General features: G+C 43.0%; 1 protein-coding gene across 1 annotated transcript; it reads left to right on the top strand.

Annotated features, from left to right (window-relative positions):
- The first annotated feature begins 375 nt into the window (after positions 1-375).
- stg1 (stargazin-like protein) lies at positions 376-17,739 on the top strand. Its single transcript, XM_032440102.2, has 9 exons — positions 376-1,340; positions 1,919-2,554; positions 6,110-6,285; positions 7,029-7,124; positions 8,824-8,964; positions 9,177-9,394; positions 10,193-10,551; positions 10,626-11,209; positions 16,801-17,739. Exons 1-9 carry the CDS (start codon positions 613-615, stop codon positions 17,496-17,498), a joined length of 3,636 nt encoding a protein of 1,211 aa, XP_032295993.2. The 5' UTR covers positions 376-612; the 3' UTR covers positions 17,499-17,739.
- The last annotated feature ends 11 nt before the right edge of the window (positions 17,740-17,750 follow it).

Genomic DNA, 17,750 nt, shown 5'->3' with positions numbered 1-17,750 from the left:
GCGTAGCACTTTTGTTGCACTTGCAGGCCCACACACATATACACATATACAGAGAGAAGGGCATATATATGTGTTTATAAATAGATCCCAAAGCGTCCGGAAGTCACTTTCAGCTAACAACGGAAGTTGCAAACGTCTGCTGGTTGTTGTTATTGCTGCTGCTGCTGCTGCTGGTGTGTTTTATAATCGCTTTTGAGTTGCGTACAAGCGACGGCAGCAACATGAGCCCGTCGCCAGCGCCAGCGCCGTTTGCCGTCTCGTCTGGCCAGCCAACAAGGCTCGGCTGTTATTCGTGTGCCCTTAACCGAGTCCTGGCTGATGCTGGTGCTGCTGCTGCCACAGTTAGTGGCATGCTGTTTGGCTCCATGTTTAGTCATTGAGAAGTTCTTGAGCGCGTCGCACGTTGACGGCAACAGACCGACAGCAGTTCGCTTGAAAGTTAGTGCTTTTGTTTTTGGCGCGCATTTTTAATTCACAATTAAAGTAGCTACATTTTTGTTCTTGTGCTCGTTTTTGCTGCATATAAGTTTTTTTCCTTTTTTTTGAGTGCTCAAATTTAATTCAGAACTGAAATAAAACGCAGCTGCAACAGGGTCCGGAAAGCTGCACAAAATGCGTGATCATCCAGCAGTGCCCAATGTGTTCCGAGTGGCCTCCTCGCACAGTATAAACAGCATGGGCGTAACTGCCACGCCTCGCAACAATAGCAAGCAGCAGCAGCAGCAGCAACAACAACAACTACAGGGTGGCAGCAACAACATTCATTTGGGCAAGAGCAACAGCTACGAGCAACAGCAACTGCAACAGCAGCAAACAGCACAGATGGAACCACAACCACAACAGCATCTGGCTAAGCATCAGTTAACCACCAGCGCATCCATTGAGCAGACCCATCAATCCGTGCAGCCACAGCAATCGCCATACGCAACGCTGCCACGCGGCGGACAGCAGCGACGTACACAGCAGCAGCAGCAGCAGCAACAAAAACAGCAGCAACATCTGCAGACTGGCGTCATCAACACCATTTCCGGCAGCATTCCAGCAACTGGCTTTACATCGCTGGCGGGCAGCTTTAGCGACTTGCAGCTAAACAATCTGAACCCCAACAACATCAGCTACGGCAGCAACAATAATGAGAGACGACAGCAACAGCAGCAACAGCAGCGACAGCGACAGGTGTCTTCGCTGAGCACCTACAAAGCTGCCGAGCAACAGCAGCAGCGGAGACCGACAACTGGCGCTGGCGGCGCCAACTTGGATGTCCAGAGCGGACTCGGGAACATGGTTAATGCCAACGCCAGTGGCACTTTTCTATGGCTATTGACACCTGTTGCGGCTAGGTAAGTGCCACGGAATTTGACTTTTATTGCTCTGACAACTGCATAAAAAAAAATAATAATGAAGTAACAAATGGCATGCACACATATTTTGTTGTGCCTCACTAATTACTACCCGACTTAACACCTTCCCGAAGTGCGTAGAAATTTCAACAATGCGTACAATAATGCGGATAACTTCCAAAATTAACTAAATAATAATATACCTATTGCAAATGGTCTCAAACAGAGGCTATATTAAAGTTGTGGCCCGCAGATGGCATAAATCAGCAGAAATATAAATAAAAAACATATTCCATTTAATTGCACGGCAGACCCAGCCTAGAGTTTATTACTTGTCTTTAATTCTTAATGTAAACATTTATAAATATCAATTTTTTTTTTTTTTATTTGATTTTGGCGACCTTTCCATTTTTGAACATTATTTAGCTGGCTCGAGGTTGGAGATTTAATTTGGTAAAATCATAAATTAAATACAATTTTGTTGTTGAAAGCGTCAAGTCAAAGAGTAAATTAATTATGTGGAAAAAATATAAGCTGAAACAAAACTGTTTTTAATTTATAATGTTAATATATTAAAGATCCCAGCAGCAGCAGCAGCAGCAACAACAACAACTACAGGGTGGCAGCAACAACATTCATTTGGGCAAGAGCAACAGCTACGAGCAACAGCAACTGCAACAGCAGCAAACAGCACAGATGGAACCACAACCACAACAGCATCTGGCTAAGCATCAGTTAACCACCAGCGCATCCATTGAGCAGACCCATCAATCCGTGCAGCCACAGCAATCGCCATACGCAACGCTGCCACGCGGCGGACAGCAGCGACGTACACAGCAGCAGCAGCAGCAGCAACAAAAACAGCAGCAACATCTGCAGACTGGCGTCATCAACACCATTTCCGGCAGCATTCCAGCAACTGGCTTTACATCGCTGGCGGGCAGCTTTAGCGACTTGCAGCTAAACAATCTGAACCCCAACAACATCAGCTACGGCAGCAACAATAATGAGAGACGACAGCAACAGCAGCAACAGCAGCGACAGCGACAGGTGTCTTCGCTGAGCACCTACAAAGCTGCCGAGCAACAGCAGCAGCGGAGACCGACAACTGGCGCTGGCGGCGCCAACTTGGATGTCCAGAGCGGACTCGGGAACATGGTTAATGCCAACGCCAGTGGCACTTTTCTATGGCTATTGACACCTGTTGCGGCTAGGTAAGTGCCACGGAATTTGACTTTTATTGCTCTGACAACTGCATAAAAAAAAATAATAATGAAGTAACAAATGGCATGCACACATATTTTGTTGTGCCTCACTAATTACTACCCGACTTAACACCTTCCCGAAGTGCGTAGAAATTTCAACAATGCGTACAATAATGCGGATAACTTCCAAAATTAACTAAATAATAATATACCTATTGCAAATGGTCTCAAACAGAGGCTATATTAAAGTTGTGGCCCGCAGATGGCATAAATCAGCAGAAATATAAATAAAAAACATATTCCATTTAATTGCACGGCAGACCCAGCCTAGAGTTTATTACTTGTCTTTAATTCTTAATGTAAACATTTATAAATATCAATTTTTTTTTTTTTTATTTGATTTTGGCGACCTTTCCATTTTTGAACATTATTTAGCTGGCTCGAGGTTGGAGATTTAATTTGGTAAAATCATAAATTAAATACAATTTTGTTGTTGAAAGCGTCAAGTCAAAGAGTAAATTAATTATGTGGAAAAAATATAAGCTGAAACAAAACTGTTTTTAATTTATAATGTTAATATATTAAAGATCCCAGCTCGCCTGTCTAATAAATGAATTTAGTTTAGCTCTTCGTAATGTTTTCATTTCATAAATTGTTCGCTTAGACTTCAGATTTTGTAAAACTTATTAAAATTATTGCCAGAAGTTAGACTAATTTATGCAAATCGAACACTTGTACGTCAAGTGTATATATACTATTGGCATCTGATTTTTGGAGTCCGAGTTGAGTTTTAAGTTTTTTTTTTTTTTTATCGAAAGCAAACTCGATCTGCGCAGGCATTAGGAGCACCTACATCAAAAATTTCAAGTCTCTAGCAGGGTATAAAAACAGTTACACACATTTGTAAAAAAAAATCTGCGAATTTGTGCTTTGTTCCATTGTGAAGTACATTGAAATAAAGTTGTTCTGAGGGCTGTTTAATTTCTGGCTTAACACTTATTTAATTCAAAAACAAATTTTTCGATTTGTAAACTCGAAATTCCTTGCTTTGTCAAGCGTAAAGACATAGGACTGGAATACATATAAAGCGGTTGCCAAAGTATGGCAAATATGACAAGAATTGTTTGAGTGCAAACTGAAGAAACCGAAATCCAAATTGAGATTGTCATTGCGTTGAAGGAGTGTAGCCGAGCTGAGTTGCAAACTTTTCGAAATTAAAGCACAAAAATTTGTGCTCCTAAATGTGAAATGTAAAATGTAGCGACGGTAGATGAGGGTAGGTTTCGGGTACAAAGAGTAGACGCTGCTCAAGCAAATGATGAAGGCGAGTGCGCCCACAGTCGCTGCAAATAGTTTGCGAACAAATTAAGCCCACTTTGCAGTGATTTGTGTCGCTAACACAATTATTTGTCAGCGGCAAGGACGACGAGCAGGAACGCAGTCCGGGCCCCAAGATGTTACGATGTCTATGCCTGTGGCTGACTCTTTTCCTTTTGCGCCACTGACAGTGCAGCTGACGCCTTCAGCTCCAGCTCCAGCTTCAGCTTCAGCTTCAGCTTCGGCTTCGGCTTTGGCTCTGTTCGATGCTGTCCCCCTCAGTCTGTCGGTGTCCTGGCCTCTCCTGTTTCCGTCTACTATACTGTTTAGTCCCTCAATCTTGTTGCTGTTTATTGTTGCTGTTGTTGTTGCTGTGTCGAGCACGTGCAAAATACACGTCGCGTTCCTTGCCGCCATCAGCGAGTGTGTGAGGTGAGGTGAAGAGCCGATGCTCCAGTTGGTTGACAAATGTCAAAAGGCAATACTTACGTGCATGTGACCAAGCATATATATACACATATTTACATACAATATATACATAAATATATATATATATATATATGAGTATTACTGAATAAGTAATGCCTGGCATCGACTTTCCTCGAGAGACTTCTAAGGCTTCAAGCTGGACTGATTGAAGCGTCACGATTTAATATCACATGATAAATACACGTTTTTATTGAATGTGTGAAAAGGGAAATGTGTTTCGAAGGCCAAATATTATGGTATGTCATTATTTTACATATCTTGACTGAGAATTATTTGTTAATTCTCATTTAATTAAATTAAATATGTTCAATTCGCGCACATTCGTATCGTTTAAATGCATTTATGAGTGCTCTTTGGCTCGCATTGCTCTATTAGTCACACATTTTTTTCTGCTGGCAAGCCCTGATCCAGCCCCTCCCCCCCCGCCCCTTTTAATATGATATTTGTGCGCATTTTTTTAAGCCAACAATTTGCGAGACATTTATTTGCATATCAGCCGGGATGTCGCTGAAAGCCCATTCACTTTTTGTGCTCACCTTCCTTTGGCATTTGTGCTTCGCGTCGCGGTTTCTTTATACCCAGCATGCATGGGGTATTTCAGTTATGTCCGGTAAAACGGGGCTATTAGCTGTTAGGGCGTGGTGATCGAACTGGATTGATACACAGGTGACATAAATTTGTTATTATGCTCAAAGGAGTTTGAGATTGGTCAGAAAATATATCAAAATATAGCAGGCAGCTAGAATGTTTGTAGCGACAGCTTAGGGTATCTTCTAGTCGGTCACACTCTCCCGACTAGAGCACACTTAATTGTTCTATCAAATATTCAGAATGACAATATCGATGAAAAGTAAAATTAATTGCGCGTATATACCATATGTTGTTCGCTGGCAATTTTTGAAATTTTAGCATCGACTGAACACAGAATTTGCCGTAGAGACGTAAAGACATGCAAATTTCCGATGAAACAGTAGCGACCGCACGTTTAAGCCAGCTCTGTGTGCTCAAAAAGATAAAAGGAAGCATTTTAAGTCCCTGCCACCCCAATCCACGCCAGCCAATGCAATTACCGCCCGTTAATAGATAAAGACCTTCAAAGCAAATTTATGAAGTTTTAGTAACCAGTTTAATTGCAACAGTTCCAGCAACTACGGGCTAAAAGCTCTGTTTGAGGAATTAAAAGTCCTCAAGGTTCTCCGTCTTTAAGTCAATAACGATGAGATTGTTAAGTGCAAGTACTGGAAGTTAGAAATTCAGAATTACACCTGAATATTAACTTGTGTTTTTGTAAATTTTTATATAAAACTAGAATAAACGTACTCATTCCGAATTGATAAAATACACTTAACTGATTGGGTTAGCTGTTAAATTATTCGACTGTAAAAACAGCCCTAAAAAGTATGCTTTAATTATTTCAGCGAGACTTGCGCAAAAGTTAAAATGGGAATTAGTATTTTCGGTATTCGAACGCTATGCCATGTATGGCATATTTAGCATGCCCATTTGTTCATTTCATTCGTTGCTGCTAACGACACAGATATCAGATATTTTTAATCAGCATTCAGACATGAAAACTCACACGCACACACACACACACACACACACACACGCGCGCCCACACACATGCTGGCTCTTCTATTTAATATTACAGGACGTCATGGCTGTGTGTGCGTGTGTGTGCGCGTGTGTGTGGGGTAGGCGTGTCGCCTTCATTTGGAACATGCACAGACTGCAACTTAGACTTGGCATCTTTTACAGCATTTCGGTGGCAATTGTTATCGCCGCCCTGGCGGGTCCCCAGTGGCTTTTCACCGAGGAGAAGCTGCCCAATGCCAACTATAATGGCACCGCCAACTTTAATGCACTGGACGATGGCGCCTATGTAACAAAATATACCAAATCTAGCCTCTGGATACTGTGCACAACGCTGCCAGGTGAGTGAAAGTGCGTGGTTTAAATGAGAGCAAACGCGTGCCGCAATGACATTGCGCATACGAGTTGTGGTCCAGGCAAGATTTTAACTGTCATTGCGCGTTAATCAGGTGACAAGGAATAACTAAATGAATACAAACACAAATGCAAACACACACACGCACACACACACACATAGCCACACACATATAGAGAAAGAGATACCGCAACACTGCAGTCTATCATCCCGTCAGTTAGTCAGTCAGTCAATCAATCAAGCACACAAATAAACCGAACATCTGCCCCCAATTAGCGCCAGTCGCTGGCAACTGAACTGATTTATTTGGTTGACAGCGCTGCCATCCGAAACTTATCCAATAGCTGCCATGGCATGCCGTGTACTTCTCTATGTAATTATGTATAAATATATGTTTTTATTATTTATGTTTTTGTTTCTGTTAACAAAGTGAATATTAGTTTTGTGTCCGTTCGTCAGTTCATATCAATTTCAAATTTGCAAAATATGCTCGCGTATCGCGTCTCACAAAAAGCAGCTTGGCAAAAATATTTCGCTTATGCATATTCATCGAATAGCGAATGATACAAATAACTACATGTGTTTATAACAAGGTTTAGTATTATTTTTATTATTATCATTATCATTACTGTTATTATTATCATTATTATAATTATTATTACTGGTAATTTAAGTATTGCTTAGATCCGTCTGGAAAGAGAGCAACTAAGCGTATTTGTATGCTTGCAGGTCTAGATGTGGAGACATTCAACTGCGTCAAAATTGATTACTTCCCAAATGAAGGCTATCAACCTGATCCGCACGACTCAACGGCAGCCATACCCTGTAAGTACTCAAGATAATTCTCAATCATATCTGACGTTTTTAAATTATAATCTATCTATAACAAACAGGAACAGAACTTCTCATTAGTCATTTGTTCATCTTTGATAAGTTTCATAACATTATTTTTTCTTTTATATGGCTTTAGTTGGTATTAGCTCGACTATCGAAATATATGTTAGAATATAGAGATGTCGTGCTGGTTGTCAATGTGACCAATTTTATCACAAGAGGTAAAAACACTTGAGATACAATTAGCATCAGATTGGCCTTATCCTAAGGGTACTCTGCTAAGATTTTCAAGATTGACTAAAGCACTTGAAACACAATTTTTTTCATGCTAGATATATTTGCCTTCCTTCAGTTCTTATACATGCTTCTATCTGTTACATAACTTCATTACACAACGCTTTGTAATGGGTATCAACTATTCTATAATATTCTATATTAGTAAGCAATTAAATGATTTTGTAATGCATTTGTCAGTTCATTGGTGACGCTAATGAAAATGACATTTAATTTGTATTCCAAAAACGATAATCATATTAAATTATTATTGAATAAAGCATTGACAAAGTGACTGAGAATAAAAATAAAATATTATTATTATGTAAATAAGTAATTCGCCTAGTCTAAAGAGAGTTTTGATCCTGCCTGTATATGCACATATGCACTGGCCCATTACGCACATTTTATCCGTTTTCCGGCTTAGAGTATAGAAATCGGAAAGTGTTGGAAATGGCAAAATAATACGCTGTGATTCGCAAACAGTTAAAGCGTAAAGTAAAAATTTACATTTCGTGTAATAAATATTTTATTGACATGGGCAGGCATACAAATTCATTTTAACTGTGGGCTTATAAAATAAATATTTAATTTTAATATTGTTGAAGCAATAAAATTGTTGTTACCAATTGATTTGTTGTACATTCCGATATCAAAGCCTTTCGGTTCAGCAGCAGCATAGCTTTTATTTGTATTATTTGATTACATTTTGAGAAATTTTCACTTTCAATTGGCTTTCATTATTATTTCAGGTATTTTTTTTTTTCTTTTCTATTTTACCTTGAGATTGCAATTATATTGTGCTCAATAAAACAATCTGAAATATTTCATTGATTCGCGACAGCAATTCGCAGCGAACAGCAAACTTTGAACTAATTTGAAAATCGCTGCGGGTGACAATTTTTTGCTGTGTAAAAAACTATTAGACAGCAAAATGCTTTTCTCTCACACCGTTCGACATTTTCACATTTATTTCTTATTACTTTTTATATTATATTTTAAAGCTGTGCCGCGGGCAAAACACAAACGGCCCTGCCAAAGCTTTGACTTTTTTCATGCTGTTCACGTTGATTGGGCTTGTTTGAAAGGGGCGCGGCAAAAGTTATTGTTGTGGCATGCAACAGGCAGCAGTCAGCATTTTTAATATTATTCTTATATGCATTAAAGCCATCTAACCAGTTATTCGCGTTGATCTCAGAGCATTTAGGAACTACAGACTACCTAAATATCAAAGTTATATATAAGTAGTACATAGATTCTTTAATATATACACTAGTACATGACTTTTGAATGTTAAATTGTTAATATTTATGTTTATGCATAACTTGATATAAGTATATATAATTCGTGCCTATGAAGCACACTTCTTGCTGATTCTTATGTCTTTCATTACTTTTGTCCTTTTTACCTTCCTTAGACACGGTTACTAAGTCCTGCCCCATCTTTCTGTCCGCCGGCATTCTGCTGTTCATCAGCTTTATTATCTTCATGATACCCACGTGCTCGCATCAGAACAGTCTGTACTACTTCAGTGCCGGAATACTATTCATCGTAAGCGGTAAGTTAACATTGCAAAGCTATTGTTGCTTTCTTCTTCAGCTTTACTTAGAACAAATTACATTACAAATTACAGCAGAAATATTCGATAAAAATGTTTTCGTTGCCACTTGCATGTTTAGCATTATTCATTTGCCCCGAGCGACGCCGGGTAATTGTCTCTGGTTATACTTTTAATATATATTAATATTCTTTTGTTTTATTATCCCAAAGGTTTGGTCATGCTGATTGGACTGATAGCCTATATATCCATACTGAAGGCCGAGATCGGCTCCAAGCTGCGGCCACGTTCTACGCTGCAGCCGGCGCTTATCAAGGTGACCTACGGCCAGAGTTTTTTCCTGTTCGTCTTTGGGTTCATTGCCACTGAGTTTGTCGGAGTGCTCAACATTTTCCTCTTCATTAATCTGCAAGAGTTCAGCTATTACAGCGTAAGTATTCCTTGGCGGCGGAACTTGGAAATGGGCTATTACATTTCCTTTCGACCTCCACTTCCGGTTGACAGCGGCGCGGCAAAAGCCGCAACGAAATTAATTGCATGCACTTCTTGGATGCAGTCTATAGTTGGGTGCCAGGATTGACTGGCTCGGTCAGCAGTTATGGCGCCTGTCAATCTTTTCATAATTATTTCATTATGAACCCAAAATACAGGTCATACTAATGATTAGCAGTAGGTAAATGCAATAGTTAACATATTTAAAAAAAAATTGTATCCGAAGTTGGAATAGTTTTAAAATCCTTAGAACTTCTTGCTCTTTGATTTAGTTGATGCAAAAACTATATTTTCGGCCGATTGCTAACAGATAGCTCGAAGTAAATCGTAGCAAGTTAGGTTGCAATAGAAGATGCCCCGAAGCCGCTGTTTAGTATCCGATCTATGTGAAATTTTCAGGGCCTAACTATGGAATATACAAATATGCTTGCACAAAGGTTCAAGGCCTGGAATCTCACTTTAGGAGAAATAGGGGAAGCTCTCTGTTAGTTTGGGTTGTGCTCAAAATTGTAATCGATTTGAATACGCCGAATGATGAATTCGTTCTGTGTTTAATAAAAAGAATATGTATATGACGATCGGATAGAAAGGCAGACGTACATAGCGCAGTCGAATCAGCTCATCGTCCTGATCACTACTGCGAGTCATCGAAAAGAGATTAGTCGATTTGTCTTCTCGTAATACTTAATTCATTATTCAGATTTTTGTGTAACTCACACTGGTCGATTTTCAACAGCGTCTGCCGTGCTTCAGTGTGGCCAACATACAAGCCAGGTTCAAGGAGGGGCAAGCGGAGCATGTCCTCAGCCATTCGTATAAGCGCTATAAGCAGCCGGGCACTGCAGCTGCTGCATCCCAGGAGACACCTGCGATGCCATTGCATGGCCAACGGGAGCAACAGCAGAGATCTGGCCTCCAGCAGCAGCCGCGCCAAATGGCGCTGCGGTCGAGCAATGGACGATTGCATCAGGTGCACGATGCGGGACGTGGTCCCAGCCAGACGCAAACGCTTCCTGCCGGCTACGCGTGCCGCAAACATCCAAATGGTGACGGCTCCAATTCGAATCTCTATCTTCACAACGATCTGGAGCGTCGGTAAGTAGGCAGCCAGACAGATTCATTTGCCACGGGGAGAACAGCTAATGCCATTGATCCACCATGCCTTACAGCTTCTACTTCGAGAAGCCGGCGGTTTCAAAGTGCAATGTGCATTCCCGCAGTTTTGCCAAATCCCTAAATGAGCTGTGCATGGAGCCAGCTTTGCCGGCAACGGCACCACCGCCGCCAGCAGCAACGTTTGCCGATCTGCCGCAGGAGTTTCCGCTGACGCGCTCCGTTTCGACCACGACGGACATTTACACGACAGCTGCGCCACCCTCGGCGCAGCCGCAGCGCAAGCAGCGACGCAACATGGCCACCAACACCCAGACTCCATATGATGACGAGGAGGAGCAAACAGCACGCTTATGCGGCCTGAAGCGCGGCCTGCGCAAGACCAAAGACGAACTGTTCCAGGAGTTCTGCAAGCGCGCCGGCATGCGCAGCAAGCCCAAGAACATTTACTACATTCCCAGCGAGGATGCCGATGATGCGCCGCCGCCCCAGGAGCCACAGCTGCTGCGGCGCAGCCACGAGGAGAGCCATAAGAGTAACTACAACGATGATGACGACGATGACGATGGCGACGATCATGGATTTCGACAGTTTCGCTCCGGTCCTACCATGGACGAAGATCATCTATATGTCGTCGGGGGTAAGTGCCAAAGAAATGTAACTATTATATTATGTTTTACCACTAAGCATGCAATAGGTAAAGTCTTCAAATCGGCAAATTTCTGTTGCCATATTAACCAACCTTAACCTGCCCAAAGTTGGTGGCTACGTTCACACATAAAAAAAAAAACAAAAGACCAATTTTCACTATTTTTGTAAAGTTAATTTTTCAAAATTATCATATTTTTATAGCCTGAACCCATTAAAAATGGGTATACGGGTATATTGTATTTGTGCAAAATCCAAATGTATGTAACAGGCAGAAAGAAGCAACTCCGACCCCATAAAGTATATTTATTCTTGATTAGCATCAATAGCCGAGTCGATCTAGCCATGTCCGTCTATCTGTCTGTCGGTCTATAAGAGCTAGAGACTTGAAATCTTAGATGTAGGTGCTCCTAGTGCCTGTGCAGATCGAGTTTGTTTCCGAAACTCGATAACTTACTCCGTTTCCAAGCAATTGATAAAAATATCTTGTTTTTTCGACAATTTTGGAAAATAATAAGAGCTAGAGTTTGCTCAATAAAAAATTTTAACACAAATCGACAAAATGGCAAGGCAATACATCACGCTTTATTTCAAAATCGAGGTCGTTGTGAAAATCGAAACTTTTTCGATAATTTTTTTTATAATATCTCGGGTAATAGCTCGCGGGGAGATATGACGTTCCAAATCGACGTAACTCCGCATAACTCCGCGCGAAGATAAGACGTTCCAAAACGACATAACCTCGCGCGAAGATATGACGTTCCAAAACGACATAACTCCGCGCGAAGATATGACGTTCCAAAACGACATAACTCCGCGCGAAGATATGACGTTCCAAAACGACATAACTCCGCGTGGAGATATGACGTTCCAAAACGACATAACTCCGCGCGGAGATATGACGTTCCAAAACGACATAACTCCGCGTGGAAATATGACGTTCCAAAACGACATAACTCCGCGCGAAGATATGACGTTCCAAAACGACATAACTCCGCGCGAAGATATGACGTTCCAAAACGACATAACTCCGCGCGGAGATATGACGTTCCAAAACGACATAACTCCGCGCGGAGATATGACGTTCCAAAACGACATAACTCCGCGTGGAGATATGACGTTACTAAACGATATAACTCCGCGCAGAGATATGACGTTCCAAAACGACATAACTCGGCGCGGAGATATGACGTTCCAAAACGACATAACTCCGCGCGAAGATATGACGTTCCAAAACGACATAACTCCGCGCGAAGATATGACGTTCCAAAACGACATAACTCCGCGCGGAGATATGACGTTCCAAAACGACATAACTCCGCGTGGAAATATGACGTTCCAAAACGACATAACTCCGCGCGAAGATATGACGTTCCAAAACGACATAACTCCGCGCGAAGATATGACGTTCCAAAACGACATAACTCCGCGCGGAGATATGAAGTTCCAAAACGACATAACTCCGCGTGGAGATATGACGTTACTAAACGACATAGCTCCGCGCAGAGATATGACGTTCCAAAACGACATAACTCGGCGCGGAGATATGACGTTCCAAAACGACATAACCTCGCGCGAAGATAGGACGTTCCAAAACGACATAACTCCGCGTGGAGATTTGACGTTCCGAAACGACATAACTCCGCGTGGAGATATGACGTTCCGAAACGACATAACTCCGCGTGGAGATATGACGTTCCAAAACGACATAACTCCGCGCGGAGATATGACGTTCCAAAACGACATAACTCCGCGTGGAAATATGACGTTCCAAAACGACATAACTCCGCGCGAAGATATGACGTTCCAAAACGACATAACTCCGCGCGAAGATATGACGTTCCAAAACGACATAACTCCGCGCGGAGATATGACGTTCCAAAACGACATAACTCCGCGTGGAGATATGACGTTCCGAAACGACATAACTCCGCGTGGAGATATGACGTTCCGAAACGACATAACTCCGCGTGGAGATATGACGTTCCAAAACGACATAACTCCGCGTGGAGATATGACGTTCCAAAACGACATAACTCCGCGCGAAGATATGACGTTCCAAAACGACATAACTCCGCGTGGAGATATGACGTTCCAAAACGACATAACTCCGCGCGGAGATATGACGTTCCAAAACGACATAACTCCGCGTGGAAATATGACGTTCCAAAACGACATAACTCCGCGCGAAGATATGACGTTCCAAATCGACATAACTCCGCGCGGAGATATGACGTTCCAAAACGACATAACTCCGCGTGGAGATATGACGTTACTAAACGACATAACTCCGCGCAGAGATATGACGTTCCAAAACGACATAACTCGGCGCGGAGATATGACGTTCCAAAACGACATAACCTCGCGCGAAGATAGGACGTTCCAAAACGACATAACTCCGCGTGGAGATATGACGTTCCGAAACGACATAACTCCGCGTGGGGATATGACGTTCCGAAACGACATTACTCCGCGTGGAGATATGACGTTCCAAAACGACATAACTCCGCGCGGAGATATGACGTTCCAAAACGACATAACTCCGCGCAGAGATATGACGTTCCAAAACGACATAACTCCGCGTGGAGATATGACGTTCCAAAACGACATAACTCCGCGCGAAGATAAGACGTTCCAAAACGACATAACTCCGCGTGGAGATATGACGTTCCAAAACGACATAACTCGGCGCGGAGATATGACGTTCCAAAACGACATAACTCCGCGCGAAGATATGACGTTCCAAAACGAAATAACTTCGCGTGGAGATATGACGTTCCAAAACGACATAACATAACGAAGATCTGACGTTCCAAAACGACATAACTTCGCGCGAAGATATGACGTTCCAGAACGACATAACTCCGCGCGGAGATATGACGTTCCAAAACGACATAACTCCGCGCAGAGATATGACGTTCCAAAACGAAATAACTCCGCGTGGAGATATGACGTTCCAAAACGACATAACATAACGAAGATCTGACGTTCCAAAACGACATAACTTCGCGCGAAGATATGACGTTCCAAAACGACATAACTCCGCGTGGAGATATGACGTTCCGAAACGACATAACTCCGCGCGGAGATATGACGTTCCAAAACGACATAACCTCGCGCAAAGATATGACGTTCCAAAACGACATAGCTCCACGTGGAGATATGACGTTCCAAAACGACATTACTCCGCGTGGAGATATGACGTTCCAAAACGACATAACTCCGCGTGGAGATATGACGTTCCAAAACGACATAACTCCGCGTGGAGATATGACGTTCCAAAACGACATAACTCCGCGTGGAGATATGACGTTCCAAAACGACATAACACCGCGTGGAGATATGACGTTCCAAAACGACATAACCTCGCGCAAAGAAATGACGTTCCAAAACGACATAACTCCGCGCGAAGATATGACGTTCCAAAACGACATAACTCCGCGCAGAGATATGACGTTCCAAAACGACATAACTCGGCGCGGAGATATGACGTTCGAAAACGACATAACCTCGCGCGAAGATATGACGTTCCAAAACGACATAACTCCGCGTGGAGATATGACGTTCCGAAACGACATAACTCCGCGTGGAGATATGACGTTCCGAAACGACATTACTCCGCGTGGAGATATGACGTTCCAAAACGACATAACTCCGCGCGGAGATATGACGTTCCAAAACGACATAACTCCGCGCAGAGATATGACGTTCCAAAACGACATAACTCCGCGTGGAGATATGAAGTTCCAAAACGACATAACTCCGCGCGAAGATAAGACGTTCCAAAACGACATAACTCCGCGTGGAGATATGACGTTCCAAAACGACATAACTCGGCGCGGAGATATGACGTTCCAAAACGACATAACTCCGCGTGGAGATATGACGTTCCAAAACGAAATAACTCCGCGCGAAGATATGACGTTCCAAAACGAAATAACTCCGCGTGGAGATATGACGTTCCAAAACGACATAACTTCGCGCGAAGATATGACGTTCCAGAACGACATAGCTCCGCGCGGAGATATGACGTTCCAAAACGACATAACTCCGCGTGGAGATATGACGTTCCAAAACGACATAGCTTCGCGTGGAGATATGACGTTCCAAAACGACATAACTCCGCGCGGAGATATGACGTTCCAAAACGACATTACTCCGCGTGGAGATATGACGTTCCAAAACGACATAACTCCGCGTGGAGATATGACGTTCCAAAACGACATAACTCCGCGTGGAGATATGACGTTCCAAAACGACATAACTCCGCGCGAAGATATGACGTTCCAAAACGACATAACCTCGCGCGAAGATATGACGTTCCAAAACGACATAACTCCGCGTGGAGATATGACGTTCCAAAACGACATAGCTTCGCGTGGAGATATGACGTTCCAAAACGACATAACTCCGCGCGGAGATATGACGTTCCAAAACGACATTACTCCGCGTGGAGATATGACGTTCCAAAACGAAATAACTCCGCGTGGAGATATGACGCTCCAAAACGACATAACATAACGAAGATCTGACGTTCCAAAACGACATAACTTCGCGCGAAGATATGACGTTCCGAAACGACATAACTCCGCGTGGAGATATGACGTTCCAAAACGACATAACTCCGCGCGGAGATATGACGTTCCAAAACGACATAACCTCGCGCGAAGATATGACGTTCCAAAACGACATAACTCCGCGTGGAGATATGACGTTCCAAAACGACATAGCTTCGCGTGGAGATATGACGTTCCAAAACGACATAACTCCGCGCGGAGATATGACGTTCCAAAACGACATAACTCCGCGCGGAGATATGACGTTCCAAAACGACATAACTCCGCGCGGAGATATGAAACTTTTTCGATGATTATACCCTGAACCCATTAAAAATGGGTATTAGGGTATATTGGATTTGTGCAAAATCCAAATGTATGTAACAGGCAGAAGGAAGCATCTCCGACCCCATAAAGTATATTTATTCTTGATTAGCATCAATAGCCGAGTCGATCTAGCCATTTCCGTCGGTCTTGTCATCCGTCCGTCCGTTTGTATGAATGCAAGGATCTTAGAACATATAAGAGATATAGACTTGAAATTTAGATGTAGGTGCTCCTAGTCCCTGCGCAGATCGAGTTTGCTTCCGATAATCGATAATTTACTCCGTTTCCAAGCAATCGATAAAAATCGATATCGATATCCTGTTTTTTTTTTTTGGCAATTTTGGTAAATAATAAGAGCGAGTCACGAAACTTGACATATAGCTTCTAAAATAGAATATATGTATATATGCATTTGATGTTGGAAGAAGAGGGTTCAGGGTATCCCCTAGTCGGGAGCTCCCGACTAGAACCTCTGACTTATTTAAGCTGTGGTTGAACCACTGACCTGCCGCTTATTAGCTCGATTTAGTTTTGTTATACAATTTTTACAAATAAGAGCTCGGAATACCAGCAGGGTCAAAGAAGAATGAGAGATATTTTTAGTTAGCTGGGCTTCTCAAGTGCGTTTCTTTCTATTAAGAAAGTAGATATTTAAAATATATTTCAAAGTAATTAATAGACATTTTCATTTGCTCAACAGATCAAGCGCAGCTTGTGCTTCCCCGCCGCGTGTCCATGTGTGTTGATCCAATGCTGCCACCGTTGATGCAAACGCAGCAATTGCGCAAACTCAATTCAAATCTGTCGCTGCACACACCACAATCGGATGCTTGGCCCTGGCCGATGCAGCAGCGCCTGGCGTCAGAGCATGGCCAGAGCCGGACGCTGCCGCGCTGCTTCCTGCGTCAGCCGGCAGGCAGCCAGGATAGCCTGGGCTCACTGCAGAGCAGCTACAGCGCCAGCCAACAGCGCTTCTCGCAGCTGATGCACCAGCACCAGCAGCAGCTGCATCAGCAGAACCGCTATCTATCCACGCTGACCCTGCCACGACCATGCGACGAGTCACAGCTCAAGCCGCAGCCGGCGGTGCACTGGCCAACGGCCATACCTTCCTCGCCATCCAATTACGCCACCGGCTACCCACTTCCGCAGCCGGTATACGCACCCGCTCTTGCTGTGCCGGTATCGAGTAGTGTCGCTGCACCTCATCCGCCCAAATTCCAGCGCGCCTACGCCTTCGACGACGCTCAACGCCGTGCCAGCTTTGCCGTCAACGAGGGTTATGATCTGGACGAAATTGAGCGCGAACGCAGACGCTCCCATGCGAGTCTCTTCGGTGGTCCTGGCGTGCCGCAGACGAGGGAGCAGTATGATCTCATCAATGGCACCGCAGTTTAGAGCCAGAATGAGTTCAGGACAACTGGCATATGTAGATTGTAGATTGCAGATTGAAGACGATTGGAGAGCATCTATCTGTTATGACTGCTTGACAATTAACAATCGTTCACTCCACTCAAATAAATGTTGCCCTAAGCTTTAGAGGATCCCCATAAATTGAAAAGATTCAGAAAAAAAGTCTTGTTTTTCATATTAAAAACAAACATTTTCTGCTTCTAAAGAAATATCTCTGTTTACAAAATATTCCTACAT

Source organism: Drosophila virilis, chromosome X (genome assembly GCF_030788295.1).
Source record: "Drosophila virilis strain 15010-1051.87 chromosome X, Dvir_AGI_RSII-ME, whole genome shotgun sequence".
Lineage (NCBI taxonomy): Eukaryota > Metazoa > Arthropoda > Insecta > Diptera > Drosophilidae > Drosophila > Drosophila virilis.
Note: the sequence above shows the minus strand (reverse complement) of the source record. Positions and strands in the feature narration are given on the sequence as shown.